The sequence below is a fragment of the Leucoraja erinacea genome, chromosome 13 (assembly GCF_028641065.1).
Source record: "Leucoraja erinacea ecotype New England chromosome 13, Leri_hhj_1, whole genome shotgun sequence".
Lineage (NCBI taxonomy): Eukaryota > Metazoa > Chordata > Chondrichthyes > Rajiformes > Rajidae > Leucoraja > Leucoraja erinaceus.
Window position 1 is genome coordinate 45,685,696 of NC_073389.1, and position 19,764 is coordinate 45,705,459.

The following is a 19,764-nucleotide window of genomic DNA, read 5'->3' on the forward strand; positions in this document are numbered from 1 at the left end:
GCACCTATTTTCTATGTTTCTACCTCAACTAAGTCTTCTGGCAGCTCACGCCAATTACCCACCACCCTTTGTGTCAGAAAAACATCTACGAGTGTCTGAGAAATAAGTATGGTTAGGAATGACCCACTGTGGTGGCTGAAGTTGCCTTTCATATTCCCATTAAATCTTCCCCCCCGCACCTTAAACCTATATCCTGCTTTTTCTTTCCCCACTCAGTGTAAAAGGCTCTGTGCATGTGCTCCATCTACAGATGCTGCCTGATTTACAATGCTTCGACTTACGATATTTCAACTTTACGATGGTGTAAAGGCTGGGCAACGGCAGCGAGCCGAACCTCACTTCTAGTCACGTGGTCAAATTGTATTAAATGCGTTTTCGACATCCGATATTTTTGATTTACTCTGAGTTCATCGGAACGTAACCCCCAACATAAGTTGAGTAGTAGCTGTATTCCCCCAATGATCCCAGACACCTCTTTAAGATCACCTCGCATTGACCTACACTCCCATGGAATACAGCCCTAGCCTGTCCAAACTCTCCCTACAGCTCAGGCCCTCAAGTCCTGGCACCATCCTCATACTGTAAGTCTTCTCTGCACTGTTTCCAGCTTAACAACACAGAACACAGTACTACAACTTTGGCTTCATCAGCATCTTCTACAGCTATAACATCTATACTCTTATTCTGGTGGGCAAGTTTAGAGTGAAATGGCTTTGGGCTCCATGAAACTACCAAACTACCACCTACAAAATGTGCTACAGTTACTTGCCCAGGCAATTCCAACAGCACCTCCCAATCCCACAACCTGCCACAAAAACCTTAGGTTTAAAGTGGCACGGTGGCATAGCAGTAGAGCTACTGCCTTACAGCGCCAGAGACCTGGGTTCGATCCTGACTATGGGCGCTGTCTGTACGGAGTTTGTATGTTCTCCCCGAGAAAACTGTGTGGTTTTCTCCGAGATCTTCGGTTTCCTCCCACAATCCAAAGGCGTACAGGTTTGTAGGTTAATTGCTTTGGTATAAATGTAAAATTGTCCCTAGTGTGTGTAGGGTAGTGTTAGTGTGCGGGGATTGTTTGTCGGTGCGGACTCGGTGGGTCAAAATGCCTTTTTCCACTCTAAACTAAACTAAAAAGGACATGACCAATAGGTATAGGAGTTCACCCTTGCCTGCAGATTTTATATTAGTGTCACACACCATCCTGACTTGGTGGTGTGGATTCACCTTCCTGAAGTCTTACTTGAATGAGACGATTGTATTTATGTATATCAGATCTGTTTGGATAACTTGCAAGCAAAGGTTACATCTTTCACCTGACAATATTAAACCTAAGGGTACTTAAGGAGATGGCGCTGGAAATTGTGGACGCATTCGTGATCATTTTCCAATGTTCTATAGATTTTGGATCAGTTCCTGTGGATTGGAGGGTAGCTAATGTTATCCCACTTTTTAAGTAAGGCAGAGGAGAAAAACAGGGAATTATAGACCAGTTAGCATGGCATCAGTGGTGGGGAAGATGCTGGAGTCAATTATAAAAGATGAAATAGCAGCACATTTGGATAGCATTCGCACGATCGGTCCGAGTCAGCATGGATTTACAAAAGGGATATCATGCTTAACTAATCTTTTGGAATTTTTTGAGGATGCAACTAAGAAAATGGACAAGGGAGAGCCAGTGGATGTAGTGTACCTGGACTTTCAAAAAGCATTTGATAAGGTCCCACATAGGAGATTAGTGGGCAAAATTAGAGCACATGGTATTGGGAGTAGGGTGCTGACATGGATAGAAAATTGGTTGGCAGACAGGAAACAAAGCATAGGGATTAACGGGTCCCTTTCAGAATGGCAGGCAGTGACTAGTGGGGTACCACAAGGACCACAGCTATTTACCATATACATTAATGATCTAGATGAAGGGATTAAAAGTAACATTAGCCAATTTGCAGATGACAAAAAGTTGGGTGGCAGTGTGAACTGTGAAGAGGATGCTATGATGATGCAGGGTGACTTGGACTTGGATAGGTTGGGTGAGTCGGCAGATGCAGTTCAATGTGGATAAATGTGAGGTTATCCACTTTGTTGGCAAAAACAGGAAGGCAGATTAATATTGAAATGGTGTTAAATTGGGAAAAGGGGAAGTACAACGGGATCTGGGGGTCCTTGTTAATCTGTCTCTGAAAGTAAGCATGCGGGCACAGCAGGCAGTGAAGAATAGTAATGGCATGTTGGTCTTTATAACATGAGGAGTCGAGTATAGGAGCAAAGAGGACCTTCTGCAGTTGTACATGGCCCTCGTGAGACCACAGCTGGAGTAATGTGTGCAGTTTTGGTCTCCAAATTTGAGGAAGAACAATCTTGCTATTGAGGGAGTGCAGCGTAGGTTCACCAGGTTAATTCCCGGGATGGCAGGACTGTTATATGTTGATAGAATGGAGCGGCTGGGCTTGTGTACTCTGGAATTTAGGACGAGAGGATATCTTTTTGAAACATAAAAGATTATTAAGTGTTTGGACACGCTAGAGGCATGAAACATGATCCCGATGTTGGGTCCACATTTTTAGAATAAGGGGTAAGCCATTTAGAACGGAGATAAGGAAAAACGTTTTCACACAGAGAGTTGTGAACCTCAGAAGGCAGTGGAGGCTGGTTCTCTGGATGCTTTCAAGAGAGCGTTAGATAGAGCTCTTAAAGATAGCGTAGTCACGGGATATGGGGAGAATGCAGGAACGGGTTACTGATTGTGGATGATCAGCCATGAACACATTGAATGGCAGTGCTGACTCGAAGGGCTGAATGGCCTACTCCTGCACCTATTGTCTATAAACCCCAAAACACCATTACCGAAAGGCAGAAGGTTCGTGTACTGTACCTTGGCAGCTTTGAACAGGTTACTAAAGGCACTGAAATGTTGCTCGGCAACGACCATAAAAATATCCCTTGTGATATCTGCAATAGTAAAAAGACGATATCGCACATGCAACTGAGAACCAAGTTAAGACAATGTGGGGAACCACAGTGAGGGTGGGGAAATGGGGGGGGGGGGGGGGGGGGGGGGGGGGGGGGGGGGTGGGGGGGGGGGTGCGGTGAGAACAAATTCTATCTTCGGTTTAATCCAGCATCTGTAATTCTTTCCTACACAAGTTCCAAAGTATCCAACCACAGTCACTCCCTCTTCTCCCCTTTCCCATCGAGCAAGATGTACAGAAGTTTGAAAACGCACACCTCCAGATTCAGGGGCAGTTTGTTCCCAGCTGTTATCAAACTATCGATCCTACCTCCCTCCAACTAGAGTGGTCTTGTGCTCCCATCTATCCCCGATACAGACCGTAAAAATATCTTTAATTGTACTATACTAGACTTTACCTTGCACTCATCGTTATACCCTTTACCCTCTATCTACACACTGTGGATGGCATGATTGTAATCATGCGTTGTCTTTTTAATGACTGGATAACACGGAACAAAAAAAGCTTTTCACTTTTTTGCGAATGTTTCATACAAGGATAGTTTAATGACCTGAAATGTCACCTATTCATAGTCATAGAATGTTACAGTGTGGAAACAGGCCCTTCAGACCAACTTGCCCACACCATTGAACGTGTCCCAGCTACACTAGTCACACCTCCCTGCTCTTGGTCCATATCCCTCCAAACCTGTCCTATGCATTCCTTCTATCCAGAGATGCTACCTGTCTCACTGAGTTACTCCAACATTTATGTCTATCTTTAGTTTAACAAGACAATCATTTAGGCTTTTTGCTGTGGATATGGTGATGAATTGCAATACGCTCATTGTCACAGGCTTAAGTCTGAAGTATCCATTACCTTTGATGAATGTTCGTGATGGGTGCCCAGAGTTCTTGCAATTCAAAGAAGTACACCTTACGCATAGCAGTCACATACCTGTGATTGTCTTCAGTTTCGTAATTGCTGGTTCTTCCAGTGTAGAGACCTCTTCCTTAATGAAGGATTCAAAGGTATTGTAGTTGACAAACCCCGGCAGCTCTCTTCCACGGTATGAGCTTTCATATTCAAGAACTACAAGTTTCATGTGCTTTTTAACTGATAGTGCAAAACAAAAAAAGAAAAAAGTATAACTTAATAAAATCTATTCTTTTCCAATCATGCATTTGATGGCAATGTCATAGTCAGGCACTCTCGGCACTCTTTCCAGTTGAACAAAATCCTTCCTATGGTAAGGTGACCGAGACTGAATCCAATACTACAACTGCACCCTCACCCATACATCATACCATTGCAACATAATATCCCAATTTCTATGCTTAATACCCTGACTGATAAAGGCCAATGTACCGAAAGCCTTCTTGACCATCCTATCTACCAGTGTTGCCACTTTTAGGGAACTACACACGTGCACTCTTAGCTCCCACTGTTCCACAACACTCCCCAAAACCCTACCATTCACCACGGCATGTTTGTGATCTGGGATCAGTTAAAGACTGCGCTAGATAATGCAGCATAGTCTGAAGAAGTGTTCCGATCCGAAACGACACCCATCCATTTTCTCCAGAGATACTGCCTGACCCAATGAGTTACTCCAGCACTTTGTGCCCATGTCTGGTGGAAACCAGCATCTACCGTTCCTTTCCACGCATGGAACAAGCTGTACTGGTTAACACAGACCTCAAGAGCACAATGAGACAGGCCAAGCCTGGAAGGAACAACAATAAATAAGATGGTTTGGCGAGTCAAGACGGTGGGTAAATAAAATAGTTTTATTTTGAGAACGAAAATAACGAAGTTACCCGAGTCACTAACGACAGCCAAATACACGATGTTGATTCCACACGCGTGCGCTAGAATGCTCGTTGCAGCAAAAAGCCCGCGAATAAAACAACCGCACTCATGTGACTTCTCCAGCCAATCGCGAGGGTTCGATTACATGGAGCCACCACCAGGTGTCGCTACAATGGTTATTAAGACAGGCCCGACCGGCAGCAGATCGAGGAGTGATGTTGACTAGTGAGAGGGTCCATCAGAGAGAGTGAGGGTCCGTCAGAGAGAGAGCGAGGGTCCGTCAGAGAGAGAGCGAGGGTCCGTCAGAGAGAGAGTGAGGGTCCGTCAGAGAGAGAGTGAGGGTCCGTCAGAGAGAGTGAGGATCCGTCAGAAAGCCGTTGCCCGTACGAGAAGATGCGCCGCTGAGAACAAACAGGGACCTGGCGTGGGGTGGGGGGGCTGCAGAGAATAACAATTCTCGGGCAGCGTATTGGCCCAGTGGTAGAGTTGCTGCCTTTCAGCGGACGCAGCATCGGAGACCCGGGATGAATCGCGACTATGTAGCAATGTTACAACATTTTGAGATTTAAAAAATCAAGTCTGCAATTTATCCCATCAGATAAAGCATAACAATAAGTTTAATTTGACACATAATTCACTTTCATATCTCAAGTAATAAAAAAGTTATGGCCATTTTCATACTCGGAAATTAGCATCTTGTTCCCTATTGATTTTCTATGGACATAACAAAAAAGCTGTGATCGTGGACAGTCAAAAGCCCATAACCTTCTTAAAAATTAAGAGAACTGAATGAAATTTTCAGTTATCATAGATTGAAGCATTCTGAAACAAATATAAAATAATCTTACTTGGATGACCTGAAATTAAAGCATATAATTAGTTAGTTACCCAATTGTAGCTAATTTCAAACTTCAATCACTAGATCTAAACATCTATCCATTTCTTAATAAATGATTAACATTTTTAAATAGCCCAAGTGTCCAAAAAAATATTCACAAATAATTCACAATAAAACATGATTTTTAAATCTCATTTACATCAATTTATAGGCCAAATGGAAGGAATTTAGTGTTCATTTGCTGTAAATTAAAGTCAATTTAAATCGGCTTTCTAGTGGGTTCCTGTGAACGCGCTGGTTTAGAACGTTCACATTGCGCTGGATTTGTGCCCTCAAGTGCCCAGAAAAATACTGCGGGATATAAAGAGCCCAAAATGAACTACTCGCTATAGAAAACTTTATTTACAGGGTTATATACAAGCCCCATTTAATGTAAAAATAAGGTACATACCTTTAATTGTTTGCTTTATAAAACCCTGGGGCTGCGAGAGGTTGCGGAGTGAGAGAGTGATTTTTAAACTACTATAAATATTATACAAGGCCATAAAAACTAATAATACCTTTTGCGACGGGGTCTTTCAGCGATTTTCCGTTAATGATTTACTAGGCTGAACATTTTCGATTGGAACAGCCTAGTAAAAATCGCGTTTTAAACCCGCCCCCTCTAAACAGCGCCAAAATCACACACACGGGGTAGGGCAGATGCTCAGCCACGATTCAGGTAGGTTTTGTAACATACCTAGACTATGGGTGTTGTCTGTACCGGGTTTTGTATGTTCTCCCCGTGACCTGCGTGGGTTTTCTCCGACACCTTCGGTTTCCTCCCACACTTCATAGACGTACAGGTTTATTGGTAAATGTTAAAAAAAAAAATTGTCCTTAGCATGTGTAGGGTTGTGGTAATAGGAGGGGATCGCTGGTCGGCACAGACCTGGTGGGTCGAAGGGCCTGTTTCTGCGCTGTATCTCCGAACTAAACAAAGAGGGACCCAGCTTGGGGGGGCACCAAAAACAACGAGGGACACGGCATGGGGGGAAGGCTGCCAAATCGAAGAGGAACATAGCGTGGTGGGGGGGGTAAAGAACAAAGAGGGACCCGGAGTGGGTCAGTACCGCTGAGAACAGAGGGACTGGGTGGGGGGGGGGGGGGGGGGGGACTTCGTGGGGGGGGGGGGGGGGGGGGGGGGCGACATGGAAGAGGGACATATTGAATACTTCTGCAACATTGTTGGCGCCCTCTTTACGTGGCGACTCTTGCATACTTCCACCGTACGTAAACGAAGAATCTCACTGTACCAAGTACATGTGACAATAAAGCATTAGTCAATCAATATATATTTATGCTCACATTTTGACACACATTTGTCCAGGAATGTGTTCCATTCATCAAACTCATTTCGTACCACGGTGATGTACCGCACGCCATCTACCTTGTCCTGAGGTTCCTCCCCCATGGTCAGATTTTTTATGTGGCTGCAGAAGCTGTTAATTTTCTGGCAATTAAATCACAGGTTTTGTGAAGTTATCAGCACATGCATGTAGAAAAACATTAACCAATAAAAACCAATGAAGAAACAAGGAACTGCAGATGCTGTTTTACCGAGGAAAGACACAAAGTGCTGGAGTAACTCAGCAGGTCAGTCAGCATCTGTGGAGAACGTGGATAGGTGAATCTTCGGGTTGGGACCCTTTCGTCTCAACCTGGAACATCATTTATCCACGTTCTCCAGGGATGCTGTCCGACCCGTTGAGTTACTCCAGCATTTTGTGTCTTCCCCTGGGTCCCGACCCAAAAACATCACCTATCCACGTTTTCCAGGCACTGGGTCTGTATGCACTGGAGTTAAGAAGGATGAGGGGGTTATGGGGAGAGGGCAGGAGAATGGGATTAGTTAGAAGAGAGAGATGAGCCATGATTGAATGTTGGAGTAGACTTGATGGGCCGAATGGCCTAATTTTGCTGCTATAACTATTACCATTATTATTTATTTGTTTTTTTATATGTGTGTATACACGCACTGAACATTTTTCTTCTCATTTATTATTATGATCACATTTTCTGTTGTGCTGCTGCAAGTAAGAATTTCATTGTCCTATTTGGGACATGTGGCAATAAAGCACTCTTGATAGCTTATGAACCTGGAACATTGTGCTGGAGTAGGTAATGGTGGTCAGTATTTCCACTCCCGGAATCTGAGGGAGATCAAGACGGGAAGGCGCAGGGCTGTATTTTCAGTATTTTCAATAACAGCTTGGACCACATGCAGGGGCAGAATGTTGAACTACACCCTGGGGGGAAAATCACCAGAAACGGGGCCACTTTCAACGTGACACCGTTTAGACATACTTTCGATGTGTAACCAAATGTTAGCGTTTGATGGCTCTGGGCCTGTACTCGCTGGAGTTTAGAAGTCTGAGGGAGGGAAGGTGGGGGAAATCTCATTGAAACCCACTTTGAATTCTGTTCATTCCCATCCTTTGGTCATTCCAGTGATTTGAAATTAGACCTGAAATGTAACTTTTGGCAGCGAACCTGCCCTTCGATTCAGGGGAATGAAATGGCAAGCTGTACACGGTTCCAGCCTTGCTTACCCCCTGTTGCTGTGGAACAAAACAGACTAAACACAGAGAGGGCCTTACCTCGATTAAGAATGTTATTTGCTCCGAGTAAGAAGCGGGGACTGCGTGGCTGTACTTCTTGAGGGATTGCAACGACTGGTTCAGCTTGGTTTCTATTTCATTTCGCAAGTGAGGCAACGATTTCTTGAAAAGACAGATTAAGCCATCATCAGGGTCACTATTTTGAAAGTCTGCCGATTCTGGTGCTCAACACTGCAATCTACTTCCCAACTTATTCCACCATTCCTTTGCTCTGAAGGAAGACCAGTACCTACGTATCTATTACAGAGCCTTCCACGGTCAAGAGCTAACCCAGAAAGTTTTAAATGTCAATGTAGTACATTTGAACAAAGATTCAAAACAAAACAAAAATTCTGAAGAAACAAAACAACAATATCGCACGTCAGCAGTCTATTGGAACTGAGGGATAAATGCTGTCTAGAACTTAGGGCACCACAGTGGTGTAGCGGTAGAGTTGCTGCCTTACAGCGCCAGAGGCCCAGGGCCGATCCTGACTGTGGGTGCTGTCTGTACGGAGTTTGTACATTCTCCCTGCGATCTTCGGTTTCCTCCCACACTACAAAGACGTGAAGGTTTGTAGGTTAATTTGCTTGGTATAAATTAAACATTTTCCCAGTGTATGTGTACGAGTGTAAATTTGGGGGGATCGCTGGTTGGGGCAGACTCAGTGGGCCAAGGGGCCGGTTTCCATGCTGTATCATGAAATGAAACTCAACTTTGGAGAGTAATATTTACTGTAACTCACCTATGAACCGGTCCACTTGTTTTAAGATCTCATTTGAAACATGGCATCTTTGGACTGCAACAATATCTCAGTGCTGACTAAAGAACTATGTTTAGTTGAGTTTAGCGATACAGCACGGCAACAGGCCCTTTGGCCCATCGAATCTACGCCGACCATCGACCACCCGTCCACACTACTTCCACGTTATCTCACTTTCTCATCCACTCCCCACAAACTGGGGGCAATTTTTTTTTTTTTTTTTAAATATTTTATTTTATTAGAAGTAAGTACAGTCATATGGCACCAAAGTGCCTAATATATATTTTCATAATACATTTTATGTACAACTTCTTTTTTTTTTGTTACATTGAAAAAAGATGAGAATAAGAAAAAGAAGTTAGATAGTAAAGGATAGAAAGATGTGAAATATATAGTGTGTGAAGAAAGAAAACGAGTAAATGAAGAAAGTTGAGAGAGAAAATAGTGAAAAGAAAATAAAATAAAAAAGAAAAGGAGATCATTATTTATAATCTTGACCAACCCTCGTCCAGTCCTGAAACAGTTATTTTTTACAATTGTGTTGCACCATATGATTCCAAAAAAACGACGAATGGAGACCAACTCGTTATGAATTGGTCTGATTTATCCATTAGGAGGAATCGCATTTCCTCAAGATGAGCGGTGTCCAACATACTTGCAATCCACATTTTAAGCGTTGGTATTGATGTACCCTTCCAAAATTTAAGTATTAATTTTTTTGCTATTATTAAACCATAGTTAAGGAATAGATTTTGAGATGTGTTCAATTTATTCACATCTTCCATTGCACCAAATATAATCATTTCAGTATTAGGTTCCATTCTTGTCTTGAATAATTTTGTAAATATTTCAAAAATATCATTCCAAAATCTATAAAGTTTTATGCAGGAAACTAAGGAGTGTGTTATAGTTGCCTTTTGGGCTAGACATTTATCACAAGTGGCGGATATATTTGGATAAAATTTGTTCAATCTTGTTTTTGAATAATATAATCTATGCACAATTTTAAATTGAATTAGATTATGTCTTACATTAATTGAACATTTGTGAATATATATCAGGTATTTTTCCCATTTAACTTTCGTAATTTTTATCATTAATTCCCGTTCCCACTCTTCTCTAAGTACCTCTGTCGATGGTAGGTCTATATTTAGAATACAGGTGCACAACCTTTTATCCGGTGTTCCAGAAACCGAAAAGCTCCGAAAACCGGCCATTTTTTCCAGATGTCGTCTGCACACCAAAGCTCGCGTTTGGCGCCAAACTTGACCCAAAACGACCCACGGTCAACACAGGTCTGTACTACTGTAGCGGCTGCCTCATCCCCGGAGACCGGGAGACGCTTAAACATCTGTAAATCATTGTTTAAATGTAAGTCAGTTAGTTTGGAGGGCTTTTATGTGAAGGGGGGTGAAGGGATAAACTTTAATTCTTAGTCCCCTACCTGGTCGGAGAGGCGGGGAGCGGTCAATGCCTTACCGGGTCGCCGTGCAGTAAGCTCCGCAGCGCGGTGGCCGGTGGGGCTGTGGGCGACGCCGGTTGTAGCTCCGACCCCGGCAACTCTACCCCTGGCTGCAAGGCGCTCCAAATCCAGCGCGGCCCGCGGCCGGACGCCCCAGCTCCGCGAATGTCGGGAGTCGGCAGCGCGCAGCGCTGGGAAACCAGCGGGAAGCGGGCAATGCCTTACCGGGTCGCCGTGCAGCAAGCTCCGGAGCGCTGTGGCCGCCGACACACAACATCGCGGAGCGTCGCTGGATTTGGAGCCGCGCAGCCAGGGGTAGAGTTGCCGGGGTTGGAGCTCCAACTGGCGCCGCCCGCGGCCGGACGGAGCCCCCAGCTCCGCGGCTCCAAATCCAGCGACGCTCCGCGAATGTTGGAAGAAGGCGACCACAGCGCTCCGGAGCTTGCCGCACGGCGACCCGGTAAGGCATTGCCCGCTCCCCGCTGGTATCCCAGCGCTGCGACCAAAGATCCTATAGCGGAGCTCCTCTAGGATCTTTGGCTGCGACGCCGCCGACTCCCGACATTCTCGGAGCTGGGGCGTCCGACCGCGGGCCGCGCTGGATTTGGAGCCTCGCAGCCAGGGGTAGAGTTACCGGGGTCGGAGCTACAACCGGCGCCGCCCGCGGCCGGACGGAGCCCCCAGCTCCGCGAGGTTGGGAGTCGCCGACCAGGTAGGGGACTAAGAATTAAAGTTTCCCCCTTCACCCCGACTCCACCACCACCACATAAAATCCCTCCAAACTAACTGACTAACATTTATGCAATGATTCTCCCGGTCTCCGGGGAGGAGGCAGCAGCTCCAGACTTTTCAAGCCGCCCGCGCTACCTACCTAATCTACGCTAAAAATCTTCCATTCTGAAATCCGAAAATGTCCGAAATCCGACAAGTGTCTGGTCCCAAGGCTTTCGGATAAAAGGTTGTGCACCTGTACTATTATATAAATTGGATATTAATTTTTGTGAGTCAGCTTCAATATTCATTGCTTCTTCCAATAAGTCAGGAGTTACTTTTTGATATCCTTGTATATATTTTTTCACAAAGTCGCAAATCTGAAAGGGGGGGGGGGGGGCAATTTTCTGAGACCGATTAATCTATAAACATGCCCGTCTTTGGGATGTGGGAGGAAACTGGAGTACTGGGACGGGGACTTTAAGAACTGGGACGGGGACTTTAAGAATAAAGGAAGAGGAGGAGCCAGTGGGCTGAGGGAGAGCTGTGAAGAGGATGAGAAAGTGAAGGACCTGTCCCATTTATGTGCCCTTGGCATGCTAATTACGGACCTCGTGGTCGTGTTGAGGCGTGACGGTCCAGCGAAGGTCGCGCGCGACTTCATTCGACCGCACAGCCATCTGGAGCGCTTGATGTCATTTGAAGATGGACGAAAAATGCTGGAGTAACTCAGCGGGACCGGCAGCATCTCTGGAGAGAAGCAATGGTGATGTTTCGTGTCGAGACTTCTTCAGTCTGAAAGAAGGGACTTGACCCGAAATGTCACCCATTGCTTCCCTCCAGAGATGCTGCCAGTCCCGCTGAGTTACTCCAGCATATTGTGTCTATCTTCAATTTTCTTAGCCCCGCCCTGGGAGTAGAATTGTGGGCGGATCCGGACTGCAACAGCCGTGAGTCCCGTGAGCTCGGCGATCGTTTGCCTGCTTCTGCTGCTGTTGAAGGTGAAACGTTGTATCGCGACAGGGTCCTGTCCCACTTTGGCCGTCAGTTACGCGACAGGCCGTTGGCGGGCGAAGATTTCCTTCAATACAAAAATTTTGGAGCCCCGCGCGATGTCGCGCACAACTCCATACCCCTCCCCGCTTCTCAGTGGGACTGGCACCACAAAGCCATACGATGCCCATACACCCCAACGCAACCACAAGGTCGCTAAATTGCGTGCCAAGGACACATAAGTGGGACAGGCCCTTAAGGACTACCTGAAATTAGAGGTGTAAATAAGGGGGACTCTGCCCTTGCTACGAGTGGGGGCAATGGAGAGTGAGAGTAGAGTCACGGAGTATAGAAGAGACCCTGGTGAGAACCTCATCTATGGTAGAAGAGGGGAATCTCCGTTCCCTGAAGAATGAGGTAATCTCCGATGCCCTGGTGTGGAACACCTCATCCTGGGTGCAGATGCGGCCTAGACGGACGAATTGGGAGTAGGGGATGGAGTCCTTACAGGAAGCAGGGTGGGAAGTGTAGTCCAGATAGCCAAGGGAGTCAGTGGGTTTATAGTGGATGTCGGTCAGGAGTCTATCACCTACGATGGAGATACTGAGGTCAAGAAATGGTAGGGAAATGTTGGAAATGGTCCAGGTGTATTTGAGTGCTGAATGGAAGTTAGTGGTGAAATGGATGAAGTCAGTGAGTTGTGTGTGGGTGCAGGAGGTAGCACTAATGCAGTCAATGTAGCGGAGGTAGAGTTCGGGGATAGGGACACGGTACATCTCGAACAAGGATTCTTCGACGTACCCTACAAAGAGGCAGGCATAGCTAGGGCCCATGCCCGGGCTCGAAATTAATGGTTGCCCGGGTGCCACAGACTACTCAAAGCGCCGCCGAGCAACCTAAACACCGAGCCATTTTGCCCGGCTTGGCAACCAAATACTGGTTTGTACCGAAGATAGACACAAAAAACTGGAGTAACTCTGCAGGTCAGGCAGCATCTCTGGAGAAAAGGAACGCGATGTTTTGTGTCGGCGGTGATAGCTGTATTACATGGGAAAGATACTAGGTGCGGGGTGAGGAAGGGTCGCAACGAATGACGGTCCCCGAATAGCAGCAGCAGCGGCCCCATCTCCTCCTCCTCACGCCCCTCGCCCGCCCTGATAAGGCTTGCAAACCCGCTAACGAGCTTTAAAAAAAACCCCTCCCACACGCCGAGACCGGGAGGAGGGAGGGAGAGGGAGGCCTCTGCGTGCGGGAGGGTTTTTTCTTTTTAAAGCGGTTATTGTCGTTAGCGGGTTTGCAAGCAGGAGGAGGAGATGGAGTGGCTGTGCGGGACCCGTCATTCGCTCCGACACTTCTGAAGCAGCAGCACCAAAGATACTATAGCTATAGGATCTTTGAGCTGCACCACTCGGCCCCGTTGGCTGGCGGAGGAGGGAGGCGGTGGCGAGGAAATCCCAACGGCCAAGGCAGCGGGCGATGTTGTCCGAGGAGCGCTGACCTTCCTTCCTCCCCACCTCACCCCCCTTCTCTCTCTCTCTCCCTCTCTCTTGTACACGCCCTCCACCCCCACCCCTACCATGGGACCTCTCCTCTCCATCCCACACTGATCCCCATTCCCGCCTCTATTCAGTTCTCACTGACATCCCGTGCTCCCCTCCCCCCCCGCCCAATCTATTCATCCTGCGATGATCACCCTATCCACCTCGCATTAATTCTCCAGCCGCCACTCTCCATCCATCCTACACTGGTTCCCCAATTCACCCTGTACTTACTCCTTTCTTATCCGTCCTGCACTTCACCTCCACCCATCCTGTACTGATCCCCATCCGCCCTGTACAAATCAACGCATTGATCCCATACTGGCCCTCCATTTACCCTGCACCTTCCCCTCATTCATTCTGTAGTGATCCCCCATTGATCCTGCACACCCCTCCGATCCACACTGTACTGACCCCCCCCCCCCCCCATTCATCCTGCGCTGATCTTCCCCCCCCCCCATCCATCCTGTACTGATCCTCCCATTCAAGAAGAATGGGGGGGATAGTCTGAAGAAGGGTCTCGACCCGAAACGTTGCCTATTTCCTTCGCTCCATAGATGTAGGTATGTTGCAAGGCCTACCTGAAGCGTCGCTGAAAATCTGTCCCAGCCCGTGTGCGCAATTTTGGCACTGTTTAGAGGAGGGCGGGTTTAAAACGCGATTTTCCCTAGGCTGTTCAAATCGTGGTTTTTCAGCCTAGTTAATTATTAACGAAAAATCGCTGGAAGATTTCCTCGCTTGAGCTATTATTAGTTTTAAGGGCTTTCTTTACTTGTTATAGTAGGTTAAAAATTAACCTCTAAACTTAAGAATCTTAAGATCCCTTTATACAAAATTTAATGTTGCGAGTAGCTAATTTTGGCCCCATTATATCCCGCAGTATTTTTCTGGGCATTTGAGGTCACACATCTACCGCAATGTGAACGTTCTAAACCAGCGCGTTCACAGGAACCCACTAGAAAGCTGATTTAAATGGACATTAATTTACAGCAATTGAACACTAAATTCCTTCCATTTGGCCTATAAATTAATGTAAATGAGATTTAAAAATCATGTTTTATTGTGAATTATTTGTGAATATTATTTGGACACTTAGGCTATTTAAAAATGTTAATCATTTATTAAGAAATGGATAGATGTTTAGATCTAGTAATTGAAGTTTGTAATTAGTTACAATTAGGTAACTAGCTAATTATATGCTTTAATTTCAGGTCATCTAAGTAAGATTATTTAATATTTGTTTCAGAATGCTTCAATCTATGATAACTGAAAATTTCATTCCGTTCTCTTAATTTTTAAGAAAGTTATGGGCTTTTGACTGTCCACGATCACAGCTTTTTTGTTATCTCCATAGAAAATCAATAGGGAACAAGATGCTAATTTCCGAGTATGAAAATGGCCATAACTTTTTAAATACTTGAGATATGAAAGTGAATTAGGTGTCAAATTAAACTTATTTTTATGCTTTATCTGATAGGATAAATTGCAGACTTGATTTTTAAAATCTCAAAATTTTTGTGACATTGCTAGCCTCACCCGCTAGGTTTCTCCAGCATTTTTGTCTACCCCCATCCATCCCGTACTGAACCCCCCCACCCCCCCCATTCAACACCACTGACATCCCCCGTGCTCTCCCCTCACAATTTTACCTACTCAACCAACACGTACTAATTCACCTTCCTCAATCCATCTATTCTACACCGACTGCCTTCTAATCCCCCCCCCCCACCCCCCGCCATCTACCCACCCCGCACTGATTCACACACACCCCCCTCCCTGACCCTATTGTCCTGGAAATGTCTTCAGAGCGAACATTGACTATGTTTGATAACGGAATGCAATCAAATATGTTTTAATTCCCAATGTTATTATTTGTTTTAATCCATAAAGATGGATTCATTATATTGTGAACACGTGAAACATTAAAACCGCAGTGTTTAATTGTCACTGCTACCGTTGACACGGTATTACAGAATCCATTTTAACGGCAAATCAATGCTCTTAATATAGAGTATCAGTACTGTTATTCAATGAGCAACAATCACAACTGTACGTATGCATATATGTTACCATGGTCCAGAATTTATTGACACAGGTTGATCATACGCTGAATAATCCAACCACATTTTTGTTTGGAAGTGGAAAGAACTAATAGAAATTGCATTAACTGCAATGTGTAAAAAGAGTTGAGATACTATCTTATAATTTTGCTGCATGTCATTGTGGGATATATCATGTCTTGATTGGTGAATGTTTAGTTTGTGACTTTATTTGAAGCAGAAATAATATGTGAATGCTTCATTGAGTATAATTCCGACTGGTAACTACGCACTTCGTCCGAGCACATTATCGCACGAGTCACGCAAGCCGTCTTAAATGACCACCTAAACTGTCATTTGGCAACCTAAAAAGCTGCCAAGGTTGCCCGGCTGGCAACAGAGAAAAAAAGTCACGCGAGAGCCCTGCATGCGCGCTCCCATAACCACACCTTGTATTTGTATATATCCAAATGTTACTGAGAGGCCTCAAGACGAACATTGCTGAATTACTTTAAAATGCAGCTGATCAGCACAACCCTGACATCAATGAAAATGGAGGTTGTTTTTTTAAAGTAAAACTTACATTAATGTGGTTGACCAGTTCCTTTGTAAGCCGAACAGCCAAATTTGGGATGCCTGCCTTTCCTTCCTCCAATAGTGGCCTAGTTATTGAAATTGTGAAAAAGAGAATACCTTGGTCAAGGCTGAAACATTACATGATATTGGCAAAATAACAATCAAACAATTTTACACGGAAAACAATGTGATGCAAAGTTGATGCAAAGCGAGCTTCCAAGGGCAGCACTGTGGCGCAGCGATAGAGTTGTTGCCTTGCAGCGCCAGAGACCCGCCGGGTGTCAGGGATTATGGAGAAAAAGCAGGAGAATCAGGTTAGGAGAGAGATAGATCAGCCATGATTGAATGGCGGAGTAGACTTGATGGGCCGAATGGCCCATTTCTGCTCCGATCACTTATGACCTTATGAGACCCAGGTTCAACCCTGACTACAGGTGCTTTTCTGTACGGAGTTTGTACGTTCTCCCCGTGACCGGCATGGGTTTCCTCCCACACTCCAAAGACATACAGGTTTGCAGGTTAATTGGCTTGATATAAATGTAAATTGTCCCTCGTGTGTAGGACAGTGTTAATTTGCAGGGATTGCTGGTCAGTGCTGACACGGTGGGCTGAAGGGCCTTTTTCCTCGCTGTATCCCTTAACTAAACCAAACTTGGGTGTGAAGTTTGACTCAATGGCGCATGTTGTCCTGGGTCGGCAAGGTGACTATTTGGTGCAGCTTGATGTGAAGGTTGTTTGCACATGTAACTGGGAAGTGCTAAGTATGTCAGGTGTCTACCGTCTACACGATCTGCCATCTACACTTCACTTAATGGAAAGCAAGTCTTCACCATTTACCCAAATTGTTCGTGGTCTTCAAAAAATGCTTTTTCCTTGGCGATTGCGTCCACCAGTGATATCTTTTCATCAATGTCGTGCTGGCCACGACACTTAACGATCATGTATCCCTTTGTCAGCTCTACTGTCAGGTTCTTCATAATATCAACTACGTCTTTCTCTGTTCCTTTGTCCACCAGGTCAGGTTTGGTCAAAATACCTTCAAATTTAAAAGAAAAAAGGGAAAGATGATGGAATTAATTTGCTGCCAGTGATTGGTAGTGGTGGTGCCGGAAATTTTGAAGGATGATGGTATGGAACTATATTTGTCACATGCACCGAAGTACAGTGAAATTCATTTTTTGTATCCAGTTCAGTACAACATAAGCACTTTAATAGGGTGGCATGGTGGCACAGGGGTAGAGTTGCTGTCTTACAGCACCAGAGATCTGGGTTTGATAGTGACTACCAGACATAGGCACAAAGTGTGGGGTAACACAGTGGTAGACAAAAAATGCTGGAGTAACTCAGCGGGTGAGGCAGCATCTATGGAGCAAAGGAAATAGGCAATCTTTCGGGTCGAGACCCATCTTCAGACTGATGTGAGGGTGGGGGCGGCAGGAAGAAGAAATGAAGAGGTGGTGACAGTGGGCTGGGAGAGCTGCAAAGGGGAGGGGAAAGTAGGGACTACCTAAAATTATAGAAGTCAATGTTCATACCGCTGGGGCGCAAACTTCCCAAGCGAAATATGAGGTGCTGCTTCTCCAATTTATAGCGGTCCTCAATCTGGCCATGGAGGAGGCCGAGGACAGAAAGGTCGGATTCGGAATGGGAGGGGGAGTTGAAGTTCTGTGCCACTGGGAGATCAGGTTTTTATTGCAAACTGAGTGGAAGTGGTGGGCGAAGCTATAGCCAAGCCTACGCTTGAGCTCACCGATGTAGAGCAGCTGACATCTAGAGCAGAGGATGCAATAGATGAGGTTGGAGGAGGTGCAGGTGAACCTCTGCCGTACCTGGAAAGACTGCTTGGGTCCTTGAGGGAGGAGGTAAAGCGACAAGTGTAGCATTTCCTGCGGTTGCAAGATGAAGTGCCAGGAGAGGGGGTGGTTCGGGTGGAAAGGGACAAATTGACTAGGGAGTTACGGAGGGAGTGGTCTCTGCGGAAATCAGACAGGGGAGGAGATGGGAAGATGTGGCAAGTGGTGGGATCAAGTAACTCAATGGGTTAGGCAGTGGGTCAGAAAGCTAATGGTATGTTATCATTCATAGCAAAAGGATTTGAGTATAGGAGCAGCGACGTTCTACTGCAGTTGTACAGGGTCTTGGTGAGAACACCTGGAGTATTGCGTACAGTTTTGGTCTCCAAATCTGAGGATGTCAGGACTTTCACAAGAAAGACTGGATAGACTCGGCTTGTATTCGCTAGAATTTAGGATATTGAGGGGGGAATTTATAGAAACTTACAAAATTCTTAAGGGGTTGGACAGGCTAGATGCAGGAAGATTGTTCCCGATGTTGGGGAAGTCCAGGACAAGGGGTCACAGCTTAAGGATAGAGGGGAAATCCTTTAGGACCGAGATGGGAAAAGATTTTTCACACAGAGAGTTGTGAATCTCTGGAACTCTCTGCCACAGAAGGTAGTTGAGGCCAGTTCATTGGCTATATTTAAGAGGAAGTTAGAAGTGGCCCTTGTGGCTAAAGGGATCAGGGGGTATGGAGAGAAGGCAGGTACAGGATACCGAGTTGGATGATCAGCCAAGATCATATTGAATGGCGGTGCAGGCTCGAAGGGCTGAATGGCCTACTCCTGCACCTATTTTCTTCGTTTCTATGTTTCTATCTCTGGAGAAAATGGATGGGTGACGTTTCGGATCGGAACCCTTTTTCAGACTATGCTGCATTTTCTAGCGCAGTCTTTAACTGGTTCCAGATCACAAACATGCCATGTTAATGTGCGTGAATAGTGTTAACGCGCGGGGATCGCTGTTCGGCGTGGGCTTGGTGGGCCGAAGGGTCTGTTTCTGCGCTGTATCTCTAATCTTAAAAGATACATTTTAGATGAGCATATCAGGTACAAGTATATAGCTGTAGTACACTGAGACATTATCGGAGAAAATGAATAGTTTGTAATGTGTTGAACCATCGAGCTTACAGACGGGGGAAGTATGATGGTAAAAATGGCCAACGTATGGTACCCAAGGATGTTAGTGAGGCAGTAAATAGATTTATCTCGTTGTTTAGGTTCCACAACATAGCTAGTTTAGTTAAATTAAACATTGGGGGGGTTGTACACTAAGTTGAGGGCAATAAAACTGCTCAGGAAATAGGGTAGAACTGTAGGAGAACTGCAGATGCTGGTTTACACCGAAGATAGACGCAAATACTTGAGTAACTCAGCAGGACAGGCAGCATCTCTGGAGAGAAGGAATGACGTTTCAGCTCGAGACCCTTCTTCAGAGTCAGGGGAGTGGGAGTTACAGAGATAAGGAAGTGTATGAGATCAAAAGAGATGCAGATCAAGGGAAATGTTGAAAGATCATTGTTACCTACGTGAAGGAGACAACAAAACAAATAGAGACACAAAGTAATCAGAGGGACAGTCAGACTGGTCAGAGAACTGGGAAGGGGGAGG

The 19,764-nt window shown here is 45.5% G+C and overlaps 1 protein-coding gene across 4 annotated transcripts in view; it reads right to left on the bottom strand.

Moving 5' to 3' along the window:
* The window catches only part of LOC129702989 (interferon-induced GTP-binding protein Mx3-like), a 42,185-nt gene that overhangs the window by 6,664 nt on the left and 15,757 nt on the right, over nucleotides 1-19,764 (bottom strand). For all 4 annotated transcript variants that reach the window (XM_055645122.1, XM_055645125.1, XM_055645123.1 and 1 more), the window contains 6 exons: nucleotides 17,154-17,352; nucleotides 16,324-16,402; nucleotides 8,235-8,357; nucleotides 6,943-7,087; nucleotides 3,903-4,061; nucleotides 2,870-2,946 (listed from right to left, as the gene is read on the bottom strand). In XM_055645122.1, the coding sequence (XP_055501097.1) occupies nucleotides 2,870-2,946; nucleotides 3,903-4,061; nucleotides 6,943-7,087; nucleotides 8,235-8,357; nucleotides 16,324-16,402; nucleotides 17,154-17,352 (782 nt within the window). The remainder of the gene's footprint in view (nucleotides 1-2,869; nucleotides 2,947-3,902; nucleotides 4,062-6,942; nucleotides 7,088-8,234; nucleotides 8,358-16,323; nucleotides 16,403-17,153; nucleotides 17,353-19,764) is intronic.